The sequence below is a fragment of the Pelobates fuscus genome, chromosome 10 (assembly GCF_036172605.1).
Source record: "Pelobates fuscus isolate aPelFus1 chromosome 10, aPelFus1.pri, whole genome shotgun sequence".
Taxonomy (NCBI): Eukaryota; Metazoa; Chordata; class Amphibia; order Anura; family Pelobatidae; genus Pelobates; species Pelobates fuscus.
The window spans coordinates 65,056,500-65,078,800 of record NC_086326.1 but is presented as its reverse complement, the minus strand read 5'-3'; the positions used below and the strand labels follow the sequence as shown (position 1 = coordinate 65,078,800).

The 22,301-nt window shown below is 40.9% G+C and overlaps 2 protein-coding genes across 2 annotated transcripts in view; one reads left to right on the top strand and one right to left on the bottom strand.

Moving 5' to 3' along the window:
* Nucleotides 1–6,864, bottom strand: part of MINPP1 (multiple inositol-polyphosphate phosphatase 1) — a 90,054-nt gene extending 83,190 nt beyond the window's left edge. The window contains exons 1-2 of the mRNA XM_063435059.1: nt 6,793–6,864; nt 2,069–2,788 (exon numbers count right to left, since the gene is read on the bottom strand). Of these exons, the coding sequence (XP_063291129.1) occupies nt 2,069–2,684 (616 nt within the window). The 5' untranslated portion in view covers nt 2,685–2,788; nt 6,793–6,864. The remainder of the gene's footprint in view (nt 1–2,068; nt 2,789–6,792) is intronic.
* A 102-nt stretch (nt 6,865–6,966) lies between these two features.
* On the top strand, nt 6,967–19,796 carry C10H8orf76 (chromosome 10 C8orf76 homolog). The gene is made up of 6 exons (XM_063433757.1): nt 6,967–7,143; nt 9,348–9,443; nt 13,655–13,798; nt 14,604–15,037; nt 18,676–18,808; nt 19,454–19,796. The coding sequence occupies exons 1-6, from the start codon at nt 7,039–7,041 to the stop codon at nt 19,628–19,630; spliced, it is 1,089 nt and encodes a 362-aa protein (XP_063289827.1). The 5' UTR covers nt 6,967–7,038; the 3' UTR covers nt 19,631–19,796.
* Nucleotides 19,797–22,301: the final 2,505 nt, after the last annotated feature.

The window sequence follows — 22,301 nt, the reverse complement described above, 5'->3', positions numbered from 1 at the left end:
GCCACTTAGTCGCAAACACTGGCCAAAGTTAGCATTCATATTTGTTTGTGTGTGAAAAAAGTAAAAAACTAAATTGAACGCTAATTTTGGCCAGTGTTTGTGACTAAGTGGTTACTAAAAAAGACTGGACATACACCATTTGCAATACATTGGGTTGTCTTCTTTTGCAAATGGTATGCCATCATGGGGGTAATTCTCATTCCTCGGCTACCATACGCTCTCAAAGGCAACGTAACCAACCTGGCCATTTTCAATTTAAAAATATTTGACCCATATATTTGACCCTGTAACTTTCAAAAACGCTATAAAACCTGTACATGGGGGGTACTGTTATACTCAGGAGACTTTGCTGAACACAAATATTAGTGTTTCAAAACTGGAAAATGTATCACAACAATTATATCATCAGTAAAAGTGCTGTTTGTGTGTGAAAAATTAAAAAAAGTCACTTTCACTGACAATATCATCGCTGTGACATGATTTACTGTTTTGAATCACTAATATTTGTGTTCAGCGAAGTCTCCCGAGTAAAACAGTACCCCCCATGTACAGGTTTTAGGGTGTCGTAGAACGTTACAGGGTAAAATACAGTGCTAACAAATTAAATTCTCTGGACTTTTGACCTGGGTTGGCAGGCAGGTCCCTTAAATTGCAATCAATAAAATTACTTAATTATGTAAAAATATTACATAAATACACATATAGAATTTAAATATATATGCATATTTATATATTTGAAGTCTACGTGTATATTTATATAATTATTTATGTAATTTTGTATATGGACATATGTATATTTCGTATTCTTTTTATTTATTTATATATACATAGATATATATACACAATTTCATTCTAAGTGTATTTTGATATATATATATATATATATTAATATCAAAATACAGTTAGAATAAAATTTAATATAGAAAAATATATTTTTTTAATTTTTATTATTATTTTTACATTTTTTTATTTAATTTAAATTACTTATTATTTGTATTTTATAATAATATATATACAATATATATATATAGTTATATATATATATATACACACGTGTGTAATTTAATTATAAGTGTATTTTTATATTAATATATGTACATATTAATATAAAAATACACTTAGTATGACATTATATATATGATATATAGACGTATATTATATATATATAATATACGTCTATATATCATATATATATATATATATATATATATATATATACACACACACACACATTTATAATTATAATTTTTATTTATTAACTTTAACCATTATTTTTTTTAGGATTTTACACTAGCAGGGAGACTGCCTGTCAGCACAGACAGTCCCCCTGCAGGCAGACACATGGACACCTATTGTGACCATGTGGTCCGCCTGTTGAGCAATCACATGGCCACAGGGGTCCTAATCTGCCATGGGGAGACTGTCTGGGCTGCAGGCAGTCTCCCCACACCGGGACCAACGCCGATCGCCGCCGGGGGAACGACGGCGATCGGGTAAGTAACTAAGATCGTTAGGACGGTTCAGGACCGTCAGTGGTCGGCAAGGCAAAAATGCCGATGACGGTCCTGAACCATCCTCGGTCCTTAAGGGGTTAAACCTTGTTTATTTGGCCCGTGCTAACCTTTGAGTTTGACATGCTTGCTTTAAATTATGGTGCAACACACACATAGCACAAATTCTAGGTTTTGCTTTGGTTCAGAATGTGGACAATTGCCTATGTCCTTAAGGAGTTAATGTAGTGATCTTGGAACCTATATGACATCCCTTACAATTGTCAGTCAGTAGCCTCTAGTGGCTAGTCATACATTATCATAAAGGGTTTAAGAAAAAATGTATAGCCTTGTATAGCCTTTACATTTGGCTTTGTTATTTACTGCCCTGGCAACACCCTCAGCCACAAATGTTTCTTCTGGTGCCCTAACTACTAAAGCAATATGTAGTGTTCCTTTAACTTCAGATGTAACCCATGTAAGGTAAACAGTCAACAGGTTGAAAGAAAATGAACTATGCATTATGTAACAGAGCCTCAAATGACTGAGTCTTTTGTGAGAACTAAAACATTACTTACCATCTAATCCAATTATGGACCCTTGAGGAAAGCCAAAAAAGCGTTGTTCAAGTCCACTAATAAAAGCTTTGGTGCTGTCCACGCATCTATGCTTGGAACTTGTTAGGAATGTCATGTTGCAATTCTTGAACTTCTCAGCTGTGAATAGTGAGGGGAAGAGAGAGGCCAGCCTTAAAGCCAGGTTATTCATGTCCTGCTCTCCCTTTTGGACAAGTTGACCATCCATCCAGTCCTCATACCACATATTCCAGTTGCGCAGGTCTTCCACAAGATCAGAACCCCCACCATACTGTAGGATCAAATTGTGCATTTTCTTCATCTTCTTGATTTGTTTGTGTGTTGGATACCTTGTGCCATGTCTTACTACGGATACAATTTGGAGAGGTGTACAAGTGTTGGGCAATAGATCTTGCTTTCTGTTGACCAGAAGAGGATTCTCCAGAAGAAATGGATTTATCTCTTCATATCTAGTTTTGGTTCCAAAGTAAGAGGCTAGTCTGGGAAAATCACTTGTGATTGAGGTATGTCCAACACTGCAGAACCAGGTTACGGAAATTAGAAGGATCTGAGCAGCTTTAGGTCCACATCTTCTGTACATGGTAAATGCAAAACTCATGGTGACAATTTAAAAAAATAGCTGGTAACGTGGAATACTACTTAATGCATGGGATTTAGTGTCGCCAGTGGTTATTTCTTTTTTTTTATGGTCACATGAGAACCCTACAAAAGAAACAGTATGGTATCATACACAAATTCATTACACAACAATAATCATCAGTAAGCATCTACGGCTCAAGTTCAAGAGAAGAAATTAGGGTCCTAATAAATGATAACATTTAGGACTCATAAAGAGATTAGAACGGGCACTTCATATGTACACACAAACAGTCTCTCAACTTTGACATTCCTAAAGTACATGTAAATCCTTAGAGTTTTCTACGTTCCTCACAGACCAGGCGGTATCTAAACGCAGTCACTCAGTTTTCACACTCCGCAAATGAATGATATCCAAAGAAGGACAAAACTGATACTGCTGATGCAGAATGGGAACTTATGCGTTAAAAATATCATAGCACACCGGAAGGACCACAGGCACCAGCGGGACCAAGGTAAGTATAAGGGGGGAACCATTCAAAAATGGTTTGACTCCTTAAAGGGACTCTCCAGTGCCAGGACCCTGCGGTGCCCCTCTCCCTCCCACCCCCCATCCCATGTTGCTGAAAGGGTTAAAACCCCTTCAGTGACTTACCTGAATCCAGCGCCGATGTCCCTCAGCAGGGGGCGGGTGAGGGGTAGTAATGGACGAGTGCGCATTAGACCTCCCCATAGGAAAACATTATTCAATGCTTTCCTATGGGGATTCCGGCGATGCTGGAGGTCCTCATGCATAGCGTCCAGCGTCATTTCAAACACTTTTTTTTTTTTAATTCTTTATTTTTCTTGTGCGATAAGTGATAACAAGCGTGCATAACCACAATAGCATTTGCAGGCAGTATATACTACATTTCAAATCTTGGCAGTAAGTACAGCACATTTTTTATATTTAACATGGAGTCAGCAGACTAATTTAAACATACCGGTAAGTATAAACATAAGTATATAAATTTTCAGCAAGCTAGGTCGAATGTGTATAAAACCAGGTTAGGTTTGCTGAAGCTGAGAAATGTTGTTAGTAGGGGAGACAGCTTTCGCTTCGTATCTCATGCTTGCCCAAACGGTTAAGTTGTCGAAATATGATTAATACTTAAAGGGACTCTCCAGGCAGCCGAATTTACTCACCTGGTTCCAGCGCCGGGAGCCTCGTGAAGCCGCGCCCCCTATTTCGTCAAAATTACTAAATAGGCGGGCGCGAGCAGGGAGCAATCAGACGCTTCCATTTGGAAGCGTCATTGCTCCCTTCTGCGCATGCGCGGCTTCGCCACACAATATAGACAATATAGACAGTGACTATATAGACAGTGACTAGCATTCAAGCTTTTACCAGAGACTACGCTTGATAGTCAATGTACTAAGGTAATAAAATAATATAATAGAACCAGGGTTTAAACTGTCTAGGACACAGTATAACCTAGATTTAATACAAGCGTCCCTGATTGCTTTGCTCATCTGAGGGAGAAAGAGTGCTCGGCAGTCCAGGGTTAGGCGGCCGCTGTCCCAGGTGATGTGTAAAGAAGGAGACAGCAGGTCAGAAAGGATTAGTGGACTGAGAGTTCTTGTTGCAGTGCTGGAAGCTTTCCCCCGTGGTCCTGTGGGGTACGTGAGACTCAGTCCTCAGAGTGGTCTGTGATCAGCCGACGCCCGCTCTGTGGAGCCGTTGGAGTTGTGTGAGTGCCGCTCGAGCCAGGGGACATATGTCCATTGTTAGTGCCGTCTCGATGTCCATGCTGATTTTTCGTGAATCTCGCTGGCCTCCCGGATAGTGTGAGGGGCAGTGGCTTTATCTGTGTCCTCTAGCCGGGCCCTTGCGAGAGCCCCAGTGGGGTGTTCACCTTTATGGTTGATCTCGCTTACCCGAGCGTGAGCCAGGGAGGTTGTAAGTTCCGCTTGATAGTCGGAGGTTGCAGATGTCGCTTTGCGAGAAGCGAGTCTGGCAAAGTGGGTGGTCCACCTCTGGTGTATGTTCGAGCGGGAGCTGGCGCCCGGGGGATTCATTAAATTTGTCTGCAGTCCGGGTGCTCGGTGTAGCCACCGTCGGGAGGCCGCCCTGGGAGCTGTTGGTGGGTGTCTGCGTAATTGGCGGCGGGTCGTAGGGCGTATCCACGCCGCTGCTTGTTTCAAAACTAGCTTAAAGATCTGGCCTTTGGTGTGGAGTGCTGACCAGAGGCTTGCGCCAAGCCGGTCAAAGAACTCCAGAGTGTGCATGGGTGGTTTGATGCGGGTTCTCCCCTTCGCGGGCCGCGTCTGAGCCGCCATCTTGGTTGGGCCCTGGTATTTTTGCTTGTCTTCAGATTCTGTCGCTTGTTTGGGGGTAACCGGCCCCAGCGAGGACCAGGATAACCCCCGCCGGTCCAGGGCGCAAGCGGGTCCCTTGCTGGGTGATCAGCCGCCTCCCCCATGCTGCAAGCTCCTCTCCGTTTTAGGCCTCATGACCGGTTCAGGCTCTCTTAGTGCAGATCGGTGCCGGACTGTTATAGTTTTGATTCCTGCGAGGTTCTGCATTTTATTCCAAGCACCTTATGTTGCTAGCTCCTGTGGTTTTGGACAGGATTAGTGTATTTGTGTCTGCCGGTGCTGGAGCTTTCAGAATGCACGTCCGGCCATCTTGGCTGTCAGGCGCCGCCCCCTAAAACACTTTTTTAAGAACACCGAAGTCCCTCTAGTGGCTGTCTAATAGACGTAACCCTGCAAGGTAATTATTGCAGTTTATAAAAACTGCAATAATTACCTTGCAGGGTTAAGGGTTGTGGGACTTGGCACCCAAACCACTCTAATGGGCAGAAGTGGTCTGGGTGCCTAGAGTGTCCCTTGTTGTGGAGCCTGGGAATACCGGATACCACAGCAGCTTGCAATGCTTATGGTGCTTAGAGCAACCCTCTGAGAGAACCCTCTGAACACCATAACCAATTCACCTCAATGCTGACAGAGAGAAAATGGAATGATGGGTATTCAGGAACAGAACTTCGGTGTTACACCACTTGAAAATGATTTAACATTATAAGGAAAGACTGATTCCAGGGACTCCAAGCCCCATAGAAACTTTGCTCAAATTAAGTTATTATCCTCCAGCATGTAAGCTCATTGAGCAGGGCCCTCAACCCCTCTGTTCCTGTGTGTCCATTTGTCTGGTTACAATTACATATCTGTTAGTCCATCCATTGTACAGCGCTATGGAATTTGCTGGCGCTATATATATATATCATAATAATAATAATAATAATAATAATAATGGTGCCCAGAGTAACTTAAAGTGATAACATCTCCTTATGTAATGAGTCTATAATGTACTATAAAGATATATTATATTGCTTTAGTTATTTTATTATGAACTTAATTTATTTTTCACGCACAAATATTTTCTAACTTTCCACTTATTATAAGATCATATAGAAATGTGTATAAAAGGAAGAAAAATATAAGAAAATAAGCCCCCGAATAATGGATCAAAAGTGCATTGTTTTAGGTTTTTAATAAATATCTGTCTATAGTGCTGTTGCCACCATTATACCAGATTTGTGGGTGCTACACTTGTGTAACTTCTACCTGCCTTCCTTCCTTCCTGGGTGGCCCCACTTGGGAAGCAAAACAAAGCAAATTCCAACTGCAGTGCATGTGCTGTAGTTGCTGTGAAGAAGATCCATTGAACTGTTCTATCCGTTATTATTATTTCTATAGTGCCAGCAAATTCCGTAGCGCTGTACAATGGGTTCAGTGTGTTTATATAACACACACACACTTATGATTCTATTTTTAATAAAGCCAAGCTGTCCATCCTGAGTTACCTAATAAGGCATATAATTAGCTGAATTAAGTGTAAATAACTGTATTAATACACAGAAGAAAATCTGTATGTAAAAAAATATAGTGAATCAAACAGTATTATTAGTTTCGAAAGAAAACACATATCAGACATTTCCAATTTCAACTCTGAGACTGAAATATATATATCTATCATCTTTTATGTGACATTAAGTATCATTCTAGGTTATTGCATTGACACAAGTTTACTGCTGTTTCATGACGTGTAAAAATACAAAGTATCTGATCAAGTCATCCCCTACACTTACAGCGTCCGAGTCTGTCTGGATCTTCCCAACGCTGATGTGATACCATCACATATCCACAACATTCTATAAGGGAGGTATTGCGCATGCGTGGAATGTTGACCCAGAGCCTCACCGCATGCGTAGAAGGCAACGTTCCAAGAGACAGCGCATGCGTATTGACACCGCACAAGGGAACCAAGTGTGGTGAGCCCTGTTTCCAAGGAGGCAGCATTTAATGACGGACCATCTGGTGTTGCCACTGTCAGCATGGAGTTTCCAGGATGCTGCTTTGAAGACTCGGTGTTCTCAGAGAGCAGGGATCGTACAGTGGGTGTTGGGGTACCTTATAAGGCAAAGCAGTGTGAACCGCAGGTCGGTGCATGCAAACACTGGGACCTGTCTGCTTTACTCTGTCACATTAAATGGGTAGAGTCTCTGGATCACACAATTATCAGATAACTCATTCATTTAGTAATATGATTTAATAATATGATTTAATAATACACACTGCTGTTTGGGATGTCAAGTCATCATTGGAGTTGCCCTACAGCAGCAGAGGTTTTAACTTGTGTTTATTCCTGGGTTCAAGGAGAACTGTCAACTCATAACTACTATTTAATATAATAATCTTTTCAGCAAGTAAAGCCAATAGACTAAAAAATAAATAAATAAGGTATATGTAAAACAAACAAAAGAAAAACATGAGAAAAACTCATCCCTACCTTTAGTATATGACCGGATCCTTCAGCCATATATAAACACCTTGGGTCAGACAGTGTTTGAATTTAATCATAGGTCTGATGATGTCACTGCATTGTGCAGGGATGATGTCAGCGCATTTAGGCTGGAAGAGAGGAGATTTCACCTAAGGCGAAGAAAAGGTTTTTTTTACAATAAGAGCAATAAGGATATGGAATTCTCTGCCTGAAGAGGTGGTTTTATCAGAGTTTATACAGATGTTAAAACTGCAATTGGATAAATACTTGCAATAACATACAGGGATATAATTTCTAATTAGTGGGGTAATAGTGCTTGATCCAAGGAGACATCTGACTGCTATTTTGGGGTCAAGAAGGAATTTTTTCCTAGTTTGTTGCAAAATTGGAAGCGCTTCAGACTGGGTTTTTTCCCTTCTTTTGGATCAACAGCAAAAACATATGTGAGGAAGGCTAAACTTGATGGACGCAAGTCCCTTTTCAGCTATGTAACTGTGTAACTAGTGCATGAAGCAAGGAAGATCATGGAGAATGTCGGTTTTCAAACACAGGTTTTGTATTTTTTTCTACTTGTTTTTTTTTTTTTCCAGCATAATCTATTTCCTTTCAAAATTTTATGAAAGGATCATTATATTAAAAAATACCTACAGTTGACGTGAGAGTTGTCCTTTTTAGGGTAGACCATAACCATTGCAGCCTGGATTTGACACCTTATCTGGGTTTTAGTGGGCACCCTTGAACTGCAGGCCTTATTTACTATTTTCTCGTGCAGGAAAATCTAATTAGCTGGACTGCACTCTGGAGCATGCTAAGCCTTTGTGCACGGGTCTGCATGGCCCTACTTAGCTCTATAGGGCTAACCAGAGTTCATTGCAGGAGAAGACCAGAAGCAGACCTTGGTGCGTGGTGGGGCCCAGATAAGTTTTCACTAAAATAGTTTTTTCTATTTACTGTGAGATGGCGCCAGGGCACTCCTGGCATCCTAAACAGTATTTTGTGCTATTAAGGATATGGTGCTTGGAGTCTTAATTTACAGGGTATTTTGAGATGGATTTGACCAATTATTTATTTTAACCCCTTAAGGACCAAACTTCTGGAATAAAAGGGAATCATGACATGTCACACATGTCATGTGTCCTTAAGGGGTTAAAGGGACACTATAGTCACCAGAACAACAACAGCTTATTTTATTTGTTCTGGTGAGTAGAATCATTCCCCTCAGTCGATTTGCAGTAAACACGTTTTTTTTCCAGAGAAAATGCAGTGTTTACATTACAGCCTAGGGATAACTCCACTGGCCACTCCTCAGATAGCTACTAGAGGTGCTTCCTGGGGCAGTGCTGCACACTGTGCTTGTGCTGGCTTTGCTCCTGATAGATGGTGTTTCTTTTAGCACTATTGGGTCAGGAATGCATGTTTGAGTTCCTGAAGCTATAGTGTTCCTTTAAGCATTATTTAGGTAACTCATTAAAAAAAAAAAAAAAAAAAAAAAAATCTAAAAACAGTCAATCCATAATAAACAGTTAATTATGATTTGAAAGAAATTCCTAAAGGAGGGTTCATCATCTTTCATCTCAGCCTTAACCAGGAAATAGCTTTGCCAACCATATCTCTGATCTATAGGACATTTAAAGTCACAGTAGTTATGGCGCTAGCATGTACTGCAGTTGCTATTAGGTTATACTTATCCCGGTTTAGAGAACTAAGCTATGTGCAGCTATCTACAGAGTTATGGCAGCCACGGGGGTAGTCTGCAGCTCAGACCTATGTCTCCAAGTTGTGCATGGAGGCAGCACATGCAGGAGTTGATAAAGTAATAAACTAGTAAATATGTTTCACTATTATCTGCTTTATTTACAGTGGTTTAACGAAGATTTAAACAGTGAGGACTGCACTGAGATTATTACAGCCCTGAAATTCAGAGGAGACTTGGCATATAGACATGAAGACTATGAGGTATATATCTAATACTGCTTTTCATGTTTAATTTTGATTTACTCAGCATCATCCTTATATCTATGGAAATGGATTCTTTAAACCTTTTCATGACCAGGAGTTGTTGTGTGTTTATATGAACGAATGTGATTCATGCAGTCCTTTGGCACACCAGATCCTGTTGGCTACACCTCCCATAATCCTTTTGCAGCCATAATGCTGACATGGTTGGTGTAGATCAAATCATAAAAAAAAATAAAAAAAATGGTGGGCCTTTTTAAAGGTAGTATTTACACTGGTTCTAACCTCATATAGCGTTAGGAACACAATCGGTGGTTGATTAAAGTGTTAAAAACCTTTTTTCAACATGTTTTTTCCAGCACGAAGGCTCCCTTGGCGCTGGCTAGGTCTCCTCCTTCTGCAATGGTGGCACCTAATGTGCATGTGCGGCACTTGCACACACATGAAAACTTCCCCATAGTAAATGATTGAATCAGTGTTCCTGTGAGGAATTTGAACATGTTAGACAGAGTATATTTCCATTAGGGACCCCAAAGCACCTCTAGAGGTGAAATTAACCCTGCATTGTAAACATCGCAGTTTCTCAGAACTTGCTGGGTTAAACAGGCAGGGGCACTGCCTGCGCCCACACCACTTAAATGAACTGAAGTAGTCTTGATACCTATTGTAGGCACTTACACCCTTCAGAACTGGTGCTGTTTTAAAATTTGAGGGAAAGTGCAATTTTTATATTTTAGCTATGTCTTCATTTAACGGTAATTTACCGCATACTCATTTAGTGCACACAAATGATACACGGTTTGTTTCTAAAAAAGACTTTTAGGGCTTTCAATACGTACATATTTACCTTCTTATTTAGCTAGAAAAAAAAATTTGAGGGAAAATATAGTTTTCACAGTTTTGCCTGTTACAATTTTATCGACCAGTAGAGTGAATGACCCATCACTTTATTTTAGATAGTTACGTAGGCTGAAAAGAGAGATGCATCCATCAAGTTTAGCTTCCAATTTTGCAACAAACTAGGAAAAAATTAATTCTTGACCCCAGTATTTGGATCAAAAAGCTGTGTGAAATAATGATTTTTCTTCTATTGGAGTGATTTAATAGATTTGTCTTCAAACTTCTTTCTCATTATGTGATTGAAGGGGATACTTGGGGCTACCAGTAAAAAGTTATTTCTTCACAAAACTCTCAGCTTTCTCATTTGCTCATAATAAATTTTTTGGCCTTCAGTGAGAGGATGTACTATGTAAATGTGATACACTGTTGCAAGTTTAGATTTAGATTGTAAACTCATTTGAGCAGGGCTTTTTTCACAGCTTGTTTCATTTGACATCATTTTGGTTGTCAATTACCAGATGTTTTATATAGTCATTGTCAAATTGCAAAGTGTTGCACAGTATTTTGGCACTGTGTATAAATAATTGTACAAAGTAATTGTACTTCATTGAGCTATAATCATAATGTTGCTCTGCCCTCTAGTGACTAAAGATTGCATGTGCATCTGTTTGTGTTGCATGTGCTTTGTAACTACTGATATGTATTTGCAAACGCCGGATCATTAGCCAACATCTTTTGAAAATGCTAAATAAATCGATGACAAACCCACATTTAAGAAATTCTAACACAAGAAGGAAATAAATAAATGTTGTGGGATAGATGGGGGGGAGGGGGAAGGGGGAGCATTACTCTACCAGGCAGCATCTGCTAATTTTTGCTGGCACCATTAATTCAGTCCCTCTACCAATGATATATTCTGTAACTGTGGCATAAAGATCATTAAAGGGACACTATAGTCACCAGAACAACTACAGCTTATTGAATTTGTTCTGGTGAGTAGAATCATTCCCTTCAGGCTTCTTGCTGTAAACACTGTCTTTTCAGAGAAAATGCAGTGTTTACATTAAAGCCTAGTGATAACTTAACTGGCCACTCCTCAGATGGCTGTTAGAGATCCTCCCTGGGTCATGGCTACCTAAAACGCATCCAAATATTCAGTGTCTCCTCCCTCTGCATGCAGACACTGAACTTTCCTCATAGAGATTCATTGATTCAATTCACCTCTATGAGGAGATGCTGATTGGCCAGGGCTGTGTTTGAATCATGCTGGCTCTGCCCCTGATCTGCCTCTGTGTCAGTCTCAGCCAATCCTATGGGGAAGCACTGTGATTGGATCAGGCCACCACTTCTGATGATGTCAGCAGACTGCTTCTTTTTTTTTTTAGGCAAACAGCATGCAGAGTTACAGCTTCAGGCTTGAATACAGTAAGATGTTGCTATATTTTTGGAGGCATGAGGGGCCCAGGGGGGCTAGATGGTGATTCTAACACTATAGGGTCAGGAATACAGGTTTGTGTTCCTGACCCTATAGTGATCCTTTAATGTTGATCCTGGAGTGTTCCTTACGTTCAGTGCATTTAAATGATCATTCATAGAAACTCAAATAATGTAAGAGTTACAATACGTGCTCTTTGATTTTAAAGGCCTTGCCTGTTATTAAATGGTGGTAACATAATATGTGTCAGTCAGGGGAAATGAGCCCCCTGTCAATACACATTCCTCTGCTCCATGTTATTTTCCATTTATTTTAATCTATTTAACCTAAATTATATAAAGAAAATAATGTTGTATAATCAGGGGCGTATTAGCCGCGAGGCAAACAAGGCATTTGCCTTGGGCGGCATTTTCTAGGGGGCGGCAAAAAAAGCCGCCCCCCAAATGCCCAAGGCAAATGTCTTGTTAGCCTTGCGGCTAACAGACATGCCGGGCTGCTGCTGGGCGGTCGGGCGGCGCTCTTGGGCAGCTGGCGAGGGAGCACTTCCTCTGAGCTGTCTGCTCAGCTCCCTCGCGCGCGCAGAGTGAGGCTGGGAGCCGGAATATGACGTCATATTCCGGCTCCGCCTCCCAGCCTCACTGTGCGGCGCGCGAGGGAGCTGAGCAGACAGCTCAGATGGAGTGCTCCCTCGCCAGCCGCCCAAGAGTGCCGCCCGACCGCCCAGCAGCAGCCCAGCAGCCACTGGACCACCAGGGAAAAAAGATGCCCCCCCCCCCAGCATTCCCAAAGGTAAGGAGGCTGGGGGGGGGGTTGAAGTAAAAAAAAAAGTGTTAATGTGAGTGAGTGTGAGTGTCTGTTAGTGAGTGTGAGTGTGTGTCTGTTAGTGAGTGTGAGTGTGTGTCTGTTAGTGAGTGTGAGTGTGTGTCTGTTAGTGAGTGTGTGTGTGTGTCTGTTAGTGAATGTGTGTCTGTTAGTGAGTGTGTCTGTTAGTGAGTGTGAGTGTGTGTGTGTGTCTGTTAGTGTGTGTGTCTGTTAGTGAGTGTGTCTGTTAGTGAGTGTGTCTGTTAGTGAGTGTGAGTGTGTGTGTGTGTGTGTCTGTTAGTGTGTTTGCCTGTGAGTGTGTGTGTGTCTGACTGTATGTGTGTGTATGTTAGTGAGTGTGTGTCTGCTAGTTTGTGTCTGCTAGTGACTGAGTGTGTGTCTGTTAGTGTGTGTCTGTTAGTGTGTGTCTGTTAGTGTGTGTCTGTTAGTGCGTGTCTGTTAGTGCGTGTCTGTTAGTGCGTGTCTGTTAGTGCGTGTCTGTTAGTGCGTGTCTGTTAGTGCGTGTCTGTTAGTGCGTGTCTGTTAGTGCGTGTCTGTTAGTGCGTGTCTGTTAGTGCGTGTCTGTTAGTGCGTGTCTGTTAGTGCGTGTCTGTTAGTGCGTGTCTGTTAGTGCGTGTCTGTTAGTGCGTGTCTGTTAGTGCGTGTCTGTTAGTGCGTGTCTGTTAGTGCGTGTCTGTTAGTGCGTGTCTGTTACTGAGTGTGAGTGTGTCTGTTAGTGTGACTGAGTGTGAGTGTGTGTGTGTGTCTGACTGTGTGTGTCTGCTAGTGACTGAGTGTGTGTCTGTTAGTGTGTGTCTGTTAGTGTGTGTCTGTTAGTGTGTGTCTGTTAGTGTGTGTCTGTTAGTGTGTGTCTGTTAGTGCGTGTCTGTTAGTGCGTGTCAGTGCGTGTCAGGATACACCACTGTGTATAATATATTTCCATTCGATCAGTGAGAAATATTTATTTCCAAAAGTGGCTAGAAGTTTTTCTCCTTTTCTATGATGCCTTTAATGTATTTGAATGTCTCCTTAAACCAACTATTTTATGATAACAATTAGATGTAATGATTTCCTGTTTAGCAATGTTAACTACGAGAGAGAGTATCCTGTTGACATTTTATATTTATGTTTTTAGAAGGCACTTGTTGAATATAACCGCTGTTACTTGCTGTTACCAAGAACCAATGCAGCAATGAGAAGAGATGTCCAGGAAAGCCAGGCTCGGTGTTTAGTTTGCTTAAGACGATACACAGAAGCTTTAGAAGTTGCTCAAACTCTGGTAAACTAATTTTCAAACCATTTTCTTCACAAATCTTTTTATGGTGTAAGGCTAGTTTGTTTAAAAAAAAAACAAAAAAACGTTCACATTCGGTTTGCTAAGCATCATGGGGCGTGTAATCCAAAGCAGGTGAAGTGCATACAGTTGCCATTCCCAGATTTAAGAATTCCGCCATTCATATCTTTGAACCTCTCAATTTCCATAGATCCTGTTTAGTATTTGAACTTTAATTTGATGATCCTCCAAAATTGGGGATTGTGTAGATATTATAGCTCTTTATAGGCTTTGTCCCTCAATTTTTTGAGAGGCAAAAGTAATTACATAAATGAACATAATTTTAAGTCCTCATGTCTAACACATAGACCACTCTGTGTGTGTTTCTTGGTGAGGTTCTTTGAGGGTTGCACGGAAGCCATCCTCAGGACCTGCTTGTTTCAATATTCTCTCGTTGCCAACTTTAAGTTAAGCAAATATGGAGGAGTGTGTATATATAACTACATTCAGTATTTAAGACTGCGTAATTTTGTCTGTCCCAGGTAATCGTTGTTAAAAATCTTGTGCTGTGTATTTATGAACTACATCTATGGTTTGGTAGCTCCCACTCCAAAACCTAATCTGGATTTTAAACCGTGCACAATTACTACTGGGTTGCCCTACCCTCCTCTGCAGATACTTAACTTCGAGGACCCACAACAGAATTTACAGTATAAACACAAACTATTATGTGCTGGCTTTAGAAATGGCATTTAAAATCTAATAAAACTAAGTTGTTGTTTTTTTGTTGTTTTTTTCTTTTCAATTTTAGAAGGGAAGTGTATTTAACACTGATCAATTGACTTGTGCCCTGAACCTACATATAACCATTTATAGCCATTTGAGAGATTGGTTTATGGCCGTGTCCTGTTTGCAGCAGCTGATTTCATTGCACCCACACAATCCATGGATGTGGAAAAAACTGGCTGAGTTCTACCTAAGACTTCTTCTGGATCCCTCACAATGCTATTTGTCAGAGGAAGCTCAGAGCATTATCCAAAGCACAAGACCTAAATTAGTAAATGAACATGACTTTGCTGACGAGGAACAGCCGTGCTTAGATCGTGCTGGGAGAAATGTGGATATACTTAATGATATGGATAATACAAGCAGGACTGTTCTCGACTCAAGTAACCCTTCATTGATAAATATCTGTACAAAAACAGAGCTGTGGATTAACTCATGTGCATCTTTCATTCGAGCAAGGTAACCAGTAGTATTTGCTATAATGTAGTTATTACTTTTATATTCTATTGGCATTCTTCCATCTCATTTTCTTGTAGAGAGTGTATGAGTCTTAGCTTTGGGAAGTTTGTTGTTTTTGAATATTCCCTTCAAATACTACTTTACTGCTTTCTTTCTCCACATAAAAATCATTATATCAGTTTGTCCCCATACACGTTAGGAAACTGCAATCAAATGTAATTTTATATTATTAGCTTGTCTAACTTAAAACAGATCTGCCTTTTTTTCACCATGGTAAAACATATTTGTATTTGGCTTTGCTTGGGGGGTACACATCCACACTAATATCACCGACATGTTGTCTTTCCTGGCATCATAGCATCCTATACTTCCTCTGTATGAGAACTGCTCGATGATGGGTTAGAACTGGGAGCACATAAAATGCTTGTAAGATGGATTTTGCTCTCCCTGTGACTCAGTTCCTTGCTTAGACCTTTATGCCACAAGCATCTTGAGCAATATTGATATGTGGGAGGGGATAATTTGTAAACAGTATGAAATTAAAATTTATAAATGTGCTAGCATTTCTGCTGTTTAGATATGTTTAGAATGTTTTTTTTTTTTGTTTTTTTTTTTAAATTCTTTATTTTTGCTGTGCATGAATAACAACCGTTTGTCAACAATGCCATAACAGCATATTCCAACGTAGTGAACATACAGATTTGTCAACTGTTGTATAGCATTTAGATGGAACATACACATTTTTATGTTAATAAGTCAGGCTAGGTACACGTAAGTCATTCGCATTAGTTATAGTAAGTTACATCGCCGCTTGGTAACAGTAGTTTAAGGTGAACGTTTCTATTGCGTATCCTCGCTTATAAGTAGTTTGTATGTTAATGTATGCTTTGCTATGCTTTAGTCTGATGTGTCAGGGAAGATTACAAATGCAGGTGTACATACAGATTGGCCTACTGACATATAATAGAATAGTAAATTAACAAGCTTAACTGAATCAAGTATTTAAAGTATTTAAAGTATTACAATGCCAAATGTGCTTTCGCTTATAAGCAACCAGTGATTACACTGCCAATCGCGTCTAAGCCAATTGCTAGATTCGTGTGCTGTCCCCTTTCATTGCCAAACGTTACACTAAGAGGAGAATTAGGCGGGTGAACATAGTACAAATGGTTAAATAGATGCTTATAGAAAACAACAACTTATGTTAAGATGAGTACTCAAGTGAGTAAAGATTGTGCCACCAGGCAGGTTGTGGCAAGCTTGGTTATCGTCCGCTCCAATCATGCTGTTAAGATCCTCGTGTGCTGCCACCTCAGTTGTGGTATTAGGAGCTGACATGTCCGTGTGGTGGTAGCCACCGCCAGAGCTTCAGTTGTTAAGGCAGCCAGTTGGGATACCAGTTGTGATCAGGCATGGTGTCGGTCAGCATTCAATACTCCGGCACAAGGATAGTTCTCTTAGGGCTCCACTGAGTCCGTTGCGACCCTGGGACCCACTGCAGGTCAAAGTGTCCCTGTAACCGAGCCGGTAGGTGAGTGCTGGCATGATGCTCCAATGTCGGTCTGCGGTTTTGGATATATGGAGCTCTTGTGAGGCGTGCCCATATAAGGTAGGCGCTGGGTCCACTGCCGCCTAGTAGGTCTGCTTGCTGTGTGGGTAGTCAGTAGGGCCGCGGGTCCCCGTTGTCCCGACGTGGTTGCAGCAATAAGCCATGGGTGGTCGTAGCTCCTGCCGTGTGTTGTGGGATCTCTCTCTCAGCGCGTCTTCTCCAGCGAGCTATAGGTTGGGTGCAGCGGCCATTTTGTGTAGGCCGCATAGTAGCTGACGGCGGTGAGTCTCTCAGAGGGGCTGCTAAGATGTTGCCTGCCCGGTGGGGGCCGGGATAACCCCCGCCGGCCCAGAGGGGGGGGTATACGGGGCCGGGAGCCCCTGATTCTTAGAAGTTGCCGGTGCGTGAAGTGAGGCAGCGGCCGTCCGCCCCACTCCCTTCCCGGTTAGGCCTCACTTTTTCCAGCCCTGGAGCATCTCACCAGGACCTGGTCCACCCGATTTCAGGTGCTCCAGCTGCACCAGGACACTCCAGGGCCAGCTAGCGTGCCCCTCCAGGGGGTTCCAAGCAGGATGTGGTGGGTTTTTACCCATTTTTAGTCGAGTTCCCCTGGAGCCATCGTAACTTGCAGCCTGCTGGCATGGCCGCCCGGCCCCGCCCCCATGTTTAGAATGTTTAGGTTGGATTCAGTGCTCTTTAATTTAGACCTACGAAGTGTGCACCATGACTTTCATAAACTACACTTGCAGTTTGTAGTCTGAATTGGCAATTTTTCCAGCGTAACTTGATTGATGGCAGAGTTCATTGCTTGATAGTTAAATCGCATTTTGATGTATAGATCATACTGCTGCAGTGTCACTGATCAATTCTCTGCCATTTCGGAGTCAAATCATATAGCCCTAGCCACACCTCCAATGGCTCAAACTTGGCCTCCCTACACTATTCCTGAAAAGGGAGATCTCCTTTTAAAAGTTCTTTAAAGGGACTCTCCAGTGCCAGGAAAACAAATCCGTTTTCCTGGCACTGCAGAATCCTGCAGTACCCCCCTCCCACCCGCCATCCCATGTTGCTTTACCTGTATCCAGCGCTGATGTCCCTCGGTGCTGGGTCAGGCTCCGCCCATGCCCCCTCCACCCCCCCTGCTGACATCAGCCGGCGGGGGCGACCTAATGTGAATGCTCGGCAATGGCTGCGCGCATTAGACCTCGCCATAGGGGATACGGGCGACGCTTCTCGTGTTGTAAGAACCCGGAAGTCCCTTTAGTGGCTGTCTGATAGACAGCCACTAAAGGAGGACTTAACCCTGTAAGGTAATTATTGCAGTTTATAAAAACTGCAATATTTACCTTGCAGGGTTAAGGGTGATGGGAGTTGGCACCCAGACCACTCCAATGGGCAGAAGTGGTCTGGGTGCCTTGAGTGTCCCTTTAATTGCACAGTGTGTTTAATTTATAATGTCTCTGTTAATATATAGATCAATTAACCAGAGCAGGAAATAACTTCTAAAGTAAACACACTGTGCTGTAAGATCTGACTGAAAATAAAAACATTTTTATGGAGGCTGAGTGAGTCACACCAAAGGGAGTTGAGGCTATGGCTGGACAAAGTGATCTAAAGAGACGCTCTCGCCAAAACCGCTTTAGCTTAATGGAGCGGATTTGGTGTATTGGTCATGCCCCTGCAGTTCATCTGCTACATTCTCCACCGTTTAGGAGTTAAATCACTTTGTTTATGCAGCCCTAGTCACACAAGCCCTGCTTGGAAGCTACACAGCCTCCTTACACATTTCCTGTAAAAAGAGATCTAATGTTTAAATGTACTCTATTTCTTTGATTTAGAATATATCTCCTCTTCTGTTATTACACTGCAGGAGCATCCTGTGTGATTAAAGTTTAATTAACAAAGCAGGAGATACAAAGGTAAACATATTTTAAAAATGTCTGCAATATTGCCTTACAATAAAATAAACAGTATGTGGTTAGTGCTACAGTGAAGAAGAAAAAAATGTCAAATCTATGTGTAAGGCAGCTTATATTTTGGTGGTAAATGGAGAAAATGTACATTTCATCAGACTCTTTCCTTTGTGTAGACGTCTCTTTCAGCTTGTACAACCACAGCAAGCATCATTTGTACTGGAAAACAATCTGAAAGCACAAGATGGAATTGAAGAACGGCTCAAAGAATGTGGAATAGATGAAGAAACCCAAATGCTAATGAATGAGGTATAGTGTTTTTTTTTGTTTGTTTTTAATAATTTAGTCAATATATATTGTCTGGCTTGCATGCTGTAAGTAAGTTGCTTGTTCTGTTTTCTTGCAGTACTGTATCAGTGAAAAGTTTAGAATTTTTTAATGAATACCTTAAATATATAGTTTTGCTTTAAGAGGGGATCTCTATTGTATTCAATAGAGCCAGACTGCATTCAGTAGTTACAGCTGGTTCATGGATATAAAGCCAACCTCTGATAATGTGCCATGCTGGTACTCTTGTCTGCAGACAGCATTTTCATGTGTGGTGATATCAGAGTGGTTCCATGATTGGTCTACCGTTGCCATTTGTATGTAGGCATATATACTATAACACTGTGGATCTGTGGAGTCCCCTGCAGACTCCTTCAAAGGAAGTAATTCAGAGAGAGAATCTGAGCTATCACAGCCGGCAGGAAATGGGAAACTGAAATTGGATTCGGAACACTGAGGAGAGAAGAAATTGAAATGGCACAAGGCAAGACAGTATAGCAGAATTGTAGGGGAGAGGAATATTGCAAGGGACGTAAAAAGTGTGAGGTTGAGAAAATGAAGAGATGAGAATGTACGGGAGAAACTCAACCAGAACATATCCAAACCAATTTTTTTTCTTTTCTCTAGATAATGGCGGAAGATATTTCAAATGAAGGAACAAAGGAAGAAGTAGATTCAAAAACCACCATGCCCTTATCATCATTCACAGTACCATCTGATGTAGAGTTCAGAGCCAAATGGTTTGAGAAGATAAACATCATTCCCCTTCCATCTTGTACGAAGATTCAAAGTTGTCCAAGATAGTTTAAACATATATTTCCCAGAAAAGACTATATAAAACACAACTTTTTTTTTGGTTTGTTTGTAAATGTAACCATGATATAGGTTTGTTTTATTGATGTGTTTTTTTTTTTTTTTTTATTCCTCAGGGACCAATTACATTGTGTACCATAGATACATTTTGTGCCGAAACAATAGAACATTAAATTTTTTTATTTTTATTTTTTTAATTTAGTTTTTTTTAATTGATTCCACTATAAACCTTATATTCAAAGCAGTACTCGTCCAGCAATGGAATTGCACTGGAGGGAAATGTATTTGATTCTTGTACAAACATGTGCTCTAACTCAAATCCAAATTGAGCTGGTTAATTGTCACATCTTTTAATAACAGAGGATATGACAAGGTAAATGTTCAGCTCCCTGGGCCAGAAAGTTAGACACACTGCTTTTTTGAAGTATCAGTCTTTAGATAAAGTCCTGGACTGAATTACATATTTCCTGTCTAAGAGCAAACCATATTAATAACCATCTTCAAAGTTTCAGTAACAGAACTGAGCCAAAGAATACCACAAGAGTGGACAAGGGTACTAATCAACATCTGTACAAAACCATCAACTGATTTAATGTGCTCAAAGACTTGCAAATCTACACCAAGGCCTCAAATGACTGCCCTCTAGAGTCTGTGAACAGCCCGACTAATACATGTAAAGAATTCTAGAAGCAAGAGAACAGGTTCTCATATGCAAACAATCTCCACCCATTCAATGTTTAAATGTGTAGTAGATTGATACATCTGCACCAACCCATATGGGAAAATGATAACAGTGAAAGTGAAGTTCTGGTGTGCATTCACTACAGTGAGCTTGCAACCAGAATTGTTGCAATTTGGTTTGAATTCCGGATAATTCACTGTATAGTAGATAAATCCCTGTTTGCTTTTGCTACTTTAAACTTTTTATGTTGCGTCAGCATATCCAAGCACAAAACAGGAAACCTTTAGTTTACGTTTTTCAATTGTTAAGTATCTCTCAAAATATTAAATCTTTCATCTAAATTGCTGAGTCTATTTGGGTTATGAATTCTGGTACCCAAATGATTCTAATACCAGTCCTTTTGTAAACACCTAGCATGTTGAAGGGACACTAAATACACACAGACCACTTCATCTTGTTGAAGTGATCTGGGTGCAATTTCCCTGTCCTCTTAACCCTGCAATGTTAAATATTGCAATTTCTACATTGCAGGGTTAAGATTGCATCTAGTGGTTGTCAATCATACAGCCACTAGAGGTGCTTCCTGCTTGCTAGGCGACTTTAAGTTGTCTACTGCTGGATGTCCTCACGCTCTGCATGAGGACATCCAGTGTTTGTAAAATCCCTATAGGAAAGCATTAAACAATGCTTTCCTGTATGGAGGGCCTAATGTGCTAGCCATGCATGAGGATTAGCACCTCCCCCCCCCCCCCCTGACCTGTCGGATGATGTCAAAGGAGGCAGAGCATGACCCACTGCCAAGGGAGTTATTTAAACCTTACAGTGCGGGTGGGGGAATGAGATAGAGGAAGCTATAGTGCTCGGAATACAACTTTGTATTCCTAGCACTATAGTATCCCTTTAAGACTTTAAAGGGACATTATAGGCACCCAAACTATTTCATCTCGTTGAAGTAGTCTAGATACAGTAGGTACTGTCTGTTTTAACCCTGCAGTTTATGAGAATCTGCAATTATTAAATTGCAGGGTTAACGCCACTTCTAGTGGAGGTTTTCTAACCCTTTAATTTCGGATATTGGGGGAACCTATTAAGTTAGGGACACGGACATAATAGCATTAGGAATACAGGTATTCCTAATGCTATAGTGTTTTTTTTTTTTGGGGGGGGGGGGGGGGGGGTTCTGCCACTGCTATTAAAAGTGTATTTCTGTAAATAAGTTTTTTAAAACAATAAGCTTGGCGGGTTAATTTGAATACTTCCTGAACAGTTCCGTTTTTGCAGAAGCAATCCTCTTGCAGTGCACTTCAATTATTATCCCCTTAAGGACGGAGGCAATTGTACAATTTCTTACCAAAGCAAAACCTAGAATTTGAGCTATATATGTCTGTTCAACCATAATTTACCTCTTTCGTATTAAGAACACCCACATTTATTACATATCATTTTGTGCTGGAGAAACGGCTTTCATGTCACATCAAATATTTATATATAAACTATTTATATGAATACAATTTTAAAACTTTGAGGGGAAAAAATGCATCTGCATGACATTTTAATTGTAAATGTCATAATACTGTTAGTTTTCACTGCGATAATACATACATATTTGTATGCTGTGATATACAGATTTTATGGTGTTTTGGAAAGTTACATGATTAAATATAGGGCTTTCCCATTTCAGTTTTTACATATTGAAATTTGCCTGGTTGGTGTGCTGGGCCTATGTTGCCGTTGAGACCGTATAGCATACTATTTGCAAAAGTAGGCAATCCAGGTTATTGAAAATGGGATATGAACAGCCTTTTTTTTTTTTTAGTAGCCACTTTGTCACAAACCCAAAAAGAAGAAGCTGAGTGGAGTACACTAAAGCAGTGCATCCATAATCGGCTTCTAAACCCTGAATGAAAAGTGCTCCGTCAGTGTATGGCAATACAATGCTGTGAGAGGGAGCTAAAGAACGAGCCTATTTACATTGATTAC